Here is a 9,439-nt window from a genome sequence, read left to right on the forward strand (position 1 = left end):
AACTAAAGTGTAAATTAAACACACAGCTTTAGTATTCATGTCCTGTCGGCCCCTGTGATTGTCTGATCGTTTCCACCTGTGTCCAATCACCTGCACCTCACTAGTGTATTTAAGCCGTGTGTCTCTTGTGGCGTCATTGTCTATTGTCCCGGATGTTCCTTGTCTTCAGGCCCCTGGATGTGTCTCGTTCCTGCCTGCCTTTCCTCCCCCCCCCCCCCCCCCCCCCCCGGGACCTGTATGCGTTTTTGCCCCTCGGCCATTTTTATGTTGGAGTCTTTTTGTTTTCGAGAAGCGTCTGGGCTGTAAATACAAACATTCCCCAAACATCCGGGACCAAAGACAATGACGCCACAAGAGACACACGGCTGGTGATTGGACACAGGTGGAAACGATCAGACAATCACAGGGGACGACAGGACAAGGCAGGACGTGAAGTTACCCGGGGACACGAGTGGCAGAAAACTACAAAATAAGACAGGACGTGAACTGAACTGAATTTTGTTTCCAGTCAATCAGCTGGTGCAGGTTACAGGTATTAGCCGATAACATCCTTATTACCTCATTGAATTAACTTTGATAAAAATACATGCGATGATATTCTCTTAAAGCAAATATGGGAAACTGAAAGTAGGGCAGAAATGTCAGATCCATAGACGGCATGAACATAAACCTCACCGCAGGTACGATTACAAAAAAGCCCCGGTGAAGAAAGAGTTCAGATGGCCCCGTGGTGGAATATAGAACACTCTCAAGCAGAATGTTCAAAACAGAAGACGTCGGTACACAAGTCAAAGGTACATCTCCATATGTCCTGTGTCACATGAACATTGTGGATTCACAAACGGAGCCAGCGATGTGATATTCCGCTTCCATCCATGACAACATTGGGAACTATCCAGTAGGTTTCAGGCACGACTTTCATCGTCACATGTGTGTTTGGGTCATGAAGCACATGGAGTCGATCTGCTCATGCACTGCTTGCAGGATTGTTGGCTTAAGACGCCTCATGGGTCCTCCACATGTCCACGTTCCCTCTGGTCTCCCTCCGCAGAATGGGAGCCAGGGGCGTCTCCAGGGTGCCGACTTGGCCGAGCTGCTTCATCAAGCCCCGTCTCCATGGAGGTGTCCCGGCGCACAGGATCGTTCCGAGAAAGCACAATCGGCGACCGATGGTACGTCTCAATCCGAGTGTTACGGTTTGGGCGGATATGTTTAAATGAAACATAAAACTTGAACATTGAAACTTTTCAATTTGACACGTTGAATGTGTGTGTGTACCTCCAGAGAGTCTTCCTAGGACACGGCAACACGCGAAGGCCCTCCCACAGCGCAGAGCCGTGTCCGTCCATGAGGACGCTCTGGCCATGACTCAAGGTGAGGCTTTGCCTTTAGTAAAGATGGAAACGTTGAATTATAAGTATAACCGTAAGGTCAGGAATATGAAACAAGTTAAGACCAAACTACACGTTTATAAAAGGTTAATAGATATTTTTACACATCAGTTTTCGCTACTACGACAAAAGTTTAGAAGATTTGAGAATTTATTGGGGTTTTTTTACATTTGTTTGCCTATGTGAGCTTTACAATATGAGAAACATTACAAACAAAAACACAACAAAAAACATCAATATCGTAGTCATTATTTAGATCATTTTGATAATGATTGGATTTTTAAAGAAAGCCCATAGAGCCCGTCTTTACTGTAAGACCAGGCGTGATGGTAAACACATGGTGACTCGTTCAAACTTAACTTTATTTAACTGAACCTCAATATCGCTGCTGCAGGTCTTCTTCTTCTAGCATTATTATGGTGGCATCTATCCAATTCTTGCATATTTGCCAGAGTATTGGCCTTGGTTTAAAAACCCGAGTGTCACCCTAGTAGCCCCACTGGGAAACGTGCCACAGCGCCCGCACAGACTTGAACGGGTCGGCACTTAAACCAAACAGCGTGTACCAGGAGCATCATAAGCAATGGGCACTAAAACGAAAGGTTCATAATCTCTCTGTGTTTTCACGAATCAAAGAGGAACTTGGTCTTGAGGAACTTAATTCTTGGTTGTCTCCCTTTTAAAGAGCTGAAGGCAGTGTTACAAAGATCCCCCATCCGTTTCCGTGGAAACAGAGGAGACCTGCCCACCTGCACCGAAGATTCATCTGGAAGGGAGGAAGCAAAAATAGCTCCGGAGGGTGAGAGAGGTGTTCACACTTCAAAACAACTGAAGAGCATTTATTCTTTGATAGATTCGTTTCCTTTCGCTCTCCGTCCGTCCAGCCGGTGACGGGGGGAAACGGGAGCCCGAGGCGGAGCCGGGGAGGACGGGTTGCGAAGAGGAGACCCGGGGCCCGGGGCGTCCGTCCTCTGCAGCTCGGGGTCCGCAAGAAACGTTCGCAGCTCGGCCCGTCCTCGAGAGGCCTCCTGCCGCAACCGAGAGCCCGGAGAGGAAGCCCGCTTTTCCCGCCACGTGGGAGAAGAGGAGCCCGGTCGCTCCGCCGTCGCCGCAAACTTTCGAAAAGCCGACGCCGGGCGAAAAGAGCCCGAGCGCAACGCAAACCCGATCGCCGGAACGCCCCAGGGTGAGCCCCCTGTCCCACAAGAGGCAGAGCCCCGGCACGTCACCGGCCACGGCTGACGCGGGGGGAGGACGCGCAGTCTCTAAACCGCACACGATGAAGGCCGAGCCGGCAGACCAAAGAACTGAGCCGCCTCCGTCTGAATAGCGAGCGCTCAGGAGGAGCCACAGGTCTGTGAACGCGGGCGGGATTGCGACGTTGGGCGGGTGCACTTGATCCCAGGACGGCACGGGTGCCGCATCAGCCGGCGGAGAACCGCTGCTGTGTCCCACGACCGGGGGGGGGGGGGGGGGGGAGTGTTGTTGCACGTTTAAGGCGCCGAGCCAGCTTCAGCCGAACAAGCATCGGCAAAACGCTTGCAGTGGAAGTTCATCATTGTGTCAAACGACAGAGTGACGTCATTATGAGTTGATTCTTTCACTTTTCCTTCCTTGAATTCTTTTTGAATTTTTTTTTTTTCCCCCAAGGTGAGCAAGTTCCAGGAAAACGGCGTAGACATGTTTCGTTGTGACTTTGATTTTGGAAGTTGGTCTACATTTGCTCCCAGTCTTCCACTGTGTTGGTCATCTGTTTTTTTTTTTGGGGAACTTAAAGCCGGGTCATTGAACCGCTCACTAACACCACCGACTGCCGAGGACGCTGGCATGCAGGACCACAAGGCGGCTTGGAAGTTGTGCGCACAAACGGGCTTTGTCGTGATACTTTCGTCCGTTGGCTGTGGATTACTGCGCTCACGCTGGTCCCGATCCATGTACTGTAACAGCGTTTGTGCTACGAGCCATGCCATCTCTGGTAGGACAGACCATGTGACAGGAAGTAGTCTTTGCCACGTTCACGTCAGCCCACTGAGTAACACGTGTGATGAAGGGAAGCCATGTTTTTCTTCTTCATCCTGACGTGGTTTTGAGCTGGAACACAAATCAGAACCACTTCAATGATAAAAAGGCATGATATAAAATATCAGAATGTGATTGACAAACATATTACAGTGTTAGAAGGTGTTTAATATCCCTTCTCTTGCCACCCTATCCCCGTCCATCTTTAAACCACAGGTGAGACGGGTTGGCAGGGGGCAGAAAACCGATGAATTGGCCATTTCTGTTTATGGACCAGGTCCATTGGCTCCATCAAGCTCACGGGGAGAGATGTAACTGTACGTCAGGACCTCAGTAGTTCACCATGACAATTCCCTGTTATTGTTTAAGATCATTCTTTATATTCCGTTGAGAGAAAAAAAATAGACAAACGAAACAACGATACGTGTCTTATGCCACTTTCTTTATAGAAGGGCCAACAACTAAACGCAAGGTCCAGTTCAGTCAGTCGGTATATGATCGGTTCAAGAGCCTCGTCACCATATTTGGCTCAGTTGTTTTCTCCGGCAGGGGAATTATTCATTCAGCGGAACAGCACAAGACCTTCGACTTTATAAAGAAATCGTAAGGTGGTAACTGGGAGGTTTGAAACCAGGCAAATGTCCGGCTGTGTAAAGCTTAGTTTTTCATACAAATTATGCTCTTGCTATAAAAAATGGAAATGAACACAACATCTTTATAAAAAAATATAGTTTATCCAATGAAAGAAAATATGTCAAAACGTGTTTATTTTCTCACAATTTGTATACATTGAAGATGATGTCAAAACACAACCTTTGGTCCCGTTATGCCATCCATGCGATGAAAATATGTCCTGACTTGTTAAGATGTCTTTATATCCACCTTTTTACAATCTCACAGGGGTCACTAGAGTTCTGCATGCATCTGTTGACTCACATCAGCGTGTGACATTCAACTCGATTTAGGTTCCACCCTCCATCAAACAACCACACACGTAATCGTCCCATCGCGCGACGCCGTATGACCACACGACGATGTGCGACAGCGGCAGTGTGTTCGCTCCATCGAACTCTCAGGGCGGCTGTGATGAACCTGAGCCTCCGTCTCATCTCGGGGGAAGAGTTTACTTCCACCCCCCACGTTGCTCTCGGCCTTGCACGCACAGTATATGTACAAAGCTACATGAAGCAAATAGAAACAGAGCTATGAACAGAGTGTAAATCCATATCTATACATGTTAATGATTAAAACGATTACGTTGTGTCATGATCTCGTTGCCTCTTGTTTTGTTTAACGTGTTCCGTCGCTCCTGAAAGTTGAGACGATGATCCTCAACTGATCGGGGTTGCATTCGATGCAGACCTTTATGGATGTTCAGGATGTAGTTCCTGGTCCTACATTTTATTAGACCGCGGTGACATATTATGCAAAACCTACTCTTAGGTTAGGTCAATTATCTAATCAACCAATCACATGGCGGTTTCTTCAATGCATTCAGGGGTGTGGTCTGCTCAGTTACTGGGATTTTCACGCACAACCCTTTCTAGGGTTTACAAAGAATGGTGTGAAAGGGGAAAAACATCCAGTATGCGGCAGTCCTGCGGGCGGAAATGCCTTGTTGATGCTAGAGGTCAAAGGTCAGAGGAGAACGGCCCGACTGATTCAGGCTGATAGAAGAGCAACTTTGGCTGAAATCACCAGTCGTTACAACCGAGGTACGCAGCAAAGCGTTTGTGAAGCCACAACACGCACAAACTTGAGGCGGATGGGCTACGACAGCAGAAGACCCCCACCGGGTGCCGCTCATCTCCACTACAAATAGGAAAAAGAGGCTACAATTTGCAAGAGCTCACCAAAGTTGGACGGTTGAAGACTAGAAAAATGTGTCCTGGTCCATCAACTGCAAGATGCTTTCCTACCAATATGGGCCGACGTTTCTAAAGAACGCGTTCAGCACCTTGTTGAATCAATGCCACGAAGAATTAAGGCAGTTCTGAAGGCGAAAGGGGGTCAAACACAGCGATAGTGTTCCTAATAATCCTTTAGGTGAGTGTATATTTGAGTGTTGAACAGAATCAGATGACTTATTGTTTTTGCCAGAGAATTGTCTTCAGTTTTTTTTTCTTTTTTTATAATGCCAGACTGATATTATTTTAGTATCAGGAGATATATTCTTCAGCTCACTATTTAAATGTTTACTTTGCCAAGACCTCTGTATTTTTATTTCAGACTTTCACTTTGGATACTGTAAAGACAAACTTTGATTAGTCAGTTGTATTTTATTAAGACCCATTTTGAGTCCAGATTGGAGGATTTGGTTTCTGACTTTGCTATTTAATAAACCAAGCAGAGCTGGTTTGCACTTTAATAACTTCCAATGGCAGAATTAGTGTTAACAATTTAACTCCGAATAAGTGTCAAAAATGAATCTGCTCAGCGTTAAAAACACTCTACGTAGAGTTAAACCCAACACCGAGAAGTTTGACACTGGTGTAGAGTTACATTTCAAATCTATTAAAAGAGTTAATTTAACTCTCCCAAGTGTCGCAAATAAATCTGATCAGTAAATTTACTCTATGTAGAGTTAAAACAAGTGTGAGACTGGTGTAGAGTTAAATGAACGCTTTAATAGATTTGAAAATTAACTCTACTAAGTGTCGCAAATAAATTTGATCAGTGTTAAATAAACTTTATAGAGTTAAAAACCCAACACCAACAAGTGTGAGACTGGAGTTGAGAGTTACATTTCAAATCTATTAAAGAGTTAATTTTAACAATACAGGTCTAATACTGAATAAATAAGACAGTTTAATGCTAAACATTTTCCTTAAATCGTAATTTACACTATAACACACACCATAGTCTTGTACAATCATAGCTGTGTTGTATTGTTTACATATCACGTTAGAAAAGGTGACAGTACGCGACCAAAATACATGTTTCCATCAGAATAAAAGGCCGTGTGAGACTGATGTGCTTTCACCAAAGTTTTGGTTACATTTTTTAAGTTTTTAACAAGACTTTTTGAAAAAACAATGTTTGGCTTCAAACCTCATACACCAAACATGGAGGAGAGGGCCTATTTTTCTTACAACAACTGGGATAATGAACTAAAAAATGTCACTTAGGTATCAACCGTCTGGTTGGAAATACCGTCTTGAAAAGGCTGAAATGCTTTAAATAGCAAACCATGCCTTCAGTTACACGAGGAGAGAAAACAATATATACAATCTGTAACAACGGTAGGAGACAGTGCCAAACAGAACAATCACTGTCGAAGAGATCCCCAAACATAAGAGGTGTGTTGCCTGACCTGCATTTAAACCAAGATCATTGCTATCATCCATTTTTAAAGCCGATGGACGAGTTTTTCTTTCCAGGTATCCATAATTGAAGCGATGAATCAATCCGTTCACACAAATTAGTGGCTGTAACTTCCTTGGTATTAACCAAGTGCTGGTAAACAAGTTCAAGCTCAAATTGACCAACACCTTTCCAGGATGTCATGCATTATATCCACAGCAAAGTTATCACAAATATGGTAATAACTCAAGTGGTTTAAAAAAAAACACTCTCTCCTCAACCCAAAATGTGACAATAATTGTCAATTTTGTCAACACTCAAAAAGTGTTGAGAATAAAGATCTTTAGAGTGCAATACAACACCAGGTTGATCTTCAGAAAAGATCCCTTGGAAAGCGTCCCTTTCTGCTAAACAAACACGACAACAGTATTTGGCCCTGAAAGATTCAACAAATCCAAATAGACCATGAAGTGCAAGATTGTCTCCTGTGATCTGCACTACACGTCCTCTTAATGGACTATCAGATACTGGGGTTTGTACACCATCTGTTTCCAAACATTTCAAATCCTCCACTAGAGGCTTCAGAATGGCATCAAAACCATACTTTTTAATGTCATCGGTGTGGAAAAGCAAGAGAAGCTGAAAGTTCATCAGTACAGAATTCAATTTTGGGGGGGGGGAGGTTTCTCAAAATAACGTACATGCAAGCCAGTTTGTGGCACCCTGTTTTGGGCCCTAAGGGATTGGCCGTCTCGTAGTACAGCTGGAGCTGTAAAGCCTTCTTCTCCAAAGAAAATAATCGATTACTTTTCACATATGCGCCATCACCAATGTCTTAGAAGCCATCTTTATGTACTTGTCTGCTGAAAGGCCCCCAGTATTTCTTTATTACTAAGCATAGACTGGATAGTTTTGAGGACCGGGACATAGACAAACTTGTCTGTAACAGAACCCTGACTGTACATCCCAGTTGTTTTGTCAAGCCTGACATCAAATCTCACACCTAGAACGTGTTCTACTGATCTACATTGGTCTTAATGTGCCGAAAATGATGTTTTTGTAGCTGGTTGTCATCTACGGTCCACTACAGTTACATAAAGTTGTCGTTTGTGTTTTGACAACGTTTTATCTCATAATTTCGACTTTCTATCCCCTTTCTTCAGTGCGGAAATGGGCTTCCATAGTTGTGTGAATGCATCGCTCCAGCCAATCCAAAGACGGGGTTTGTAACCAATCAGGTGTAGATACCATGGTGACTGGCCCCGCCCCCTTACTGTCAGAAAGAAAAACAGCGAACGCGTAGAAAACTCCTTCGCTCGCGAGCAGAGATTCTCCTCGCGAGCGAGGAAGTTCATGGTTCGCAAGCGAGCAAATAACTCGCTCGAGACGAATTTTTGCTGGCGGATGTTTGATTTACGCGCGCGCATCAACCTGATTTGATGCTTTGTCTTTAATAGTGTTATTACATAGCTGCATGGTAGTTGAGGGTGTGTTCTACTGACAAAATACTTCAAAATACAAATTCACCGACCAAACCATAGAGGATTGCATCAGTATCATGGATTAAATCCATACTCTTTGACAACATAACCGTGACTTTTGCAAGGTGCCAACAGCTACTGTGGCGTACGTGAGAAGGACGCCATTGAAGATGGCGCCGCTGCTTCCCTACAGCTAAGGGCTAACACATGCTAATAGACATTTTTAAACACATGACATGCAGTCAACTGAATAAACAAACAACATCTAAGTCGACCTAACATCACAGCACATAACATAACGAAGTGATTATACTTTTCCTTTATAATTAGATCAATGTATAGGAGCCAGATAAAACAAGGAGGTTACGCAGGGCTACTAGCATTCTAGCTAGCGCTCAGCAGTCGGTCTTTCTTAGCAACGTAACATTAGCTACAAAACAAAACCCAGTAATTCATAAAAATATTAGGTAGTTAAATCCGATCATCTAAAATTGTTTATTCAAATTTACCTAATGCACTTGACCGGTTACTGACCTGAGAAAAATAGAAATCAATGACACAGGCAGACGTGTGGCTTCTTCCGTCAGCGTCTTCTCAAGCAACGAGACGCTGCACTGCCACCTACTGGCCATAGATAGCACCACACACCGTGAAGACATGTTCTTCATTCCAAATGAATACAAATTAAATACAAATGTGACCATGCATTTTGTGTAGCGTCACAAGAACATGGATCCGTCATGCCTTGTTACCACTGTGCAGGCTGCTGGTGGTGTAATGGTGTGGGGGATGTTTTCTTTAGGCACACTTTAGGCCCCTTAGTGCCTATCGGGCATCGTTTAAATGCCACGGCCTACCTGAGCATTGTTTCTGACCATGTCCATCCCTTTATGTGCACCATGTACCCATCCTCTGATGGCTACTTCCAGCAGGATGATGCACCGTGTCACAAAGGTCGAATCATTTCATATTGGTTTCTTGAACATGACAATGAGTCACCAGATCTCAACCCAGTAGAGCATCTTTGGGATGTGGTGGAACGGGAGCTTCGTGCCCCGGACGTGCATCCCGCAATTCTCCATCAACTGCAAGATGCTATCCTATCAATATGGGCCAACGTTTCTAAAGAACGCGTTCAGCACCTTGTTGAATCAATGCCACGAAGACATTAAAATAGACACGAGACAACGGCGCAACCCTGAATGAAGGATACGCGGTTTGAAGATGGATGGATGAGACAACAAC

At 44.6% G+C, this 9,439-nt stretch overlaps 1 protein-coding gene across 3 annotated transcripts in view; it reads left to right on the forward strand.

The window, feature by feature from the left end:
• The window catches only part of LOC144390794 (uncharacterized), a 30,305-nt gene extending 25,626 nt beyond the window's left edge, over positions 1-4,679 (forward strand). For all 3 annotated transcript variants that reach the window (XM_078097230.1, XM_078097231.1, XM_078097232.1), the window contains 4 exons: positions 1,052-1,172; positions 1,285-1,374; positions 2,077-2,190; positions 2,276-4,679. In XM_078097230.1, the coding sequence (XP_077953356.1) occupies positions 1,052-1,172; positions 1,285-1,374; positions 2,077-2,190; positions 2,276-2,721 (771 nt within the window). In that variant the 3' untranslated portion in view covers positions 2,722-4,679. The remainder of the gene's footprint in view (positions 1-1,051; positions 1,173-1,284; positions 1,375-2,076; positions 2,191-2,275) is intronic.
• The last annotated feature ends 4,760 nt before the right edge of the window (positions 4,680-9,439 follow it).

This window comes from Gasterosteus aculeatus, chromosome Y (genome assembly GCF_964276395.1).
Source record: "Gasterosteus aculeatus chromosome Y, fGasAcu3.hap1.1, whole genome shotgun sequence".
In the NCBI taxonomy this organism is placed as follows: domain Eukaryota; kingdom Metazoa; phylum Chordata; class Actinopteri; order Perciformes; family Gasterosteidae; genus Gasterosteus; species Gasterosteus aculeatus.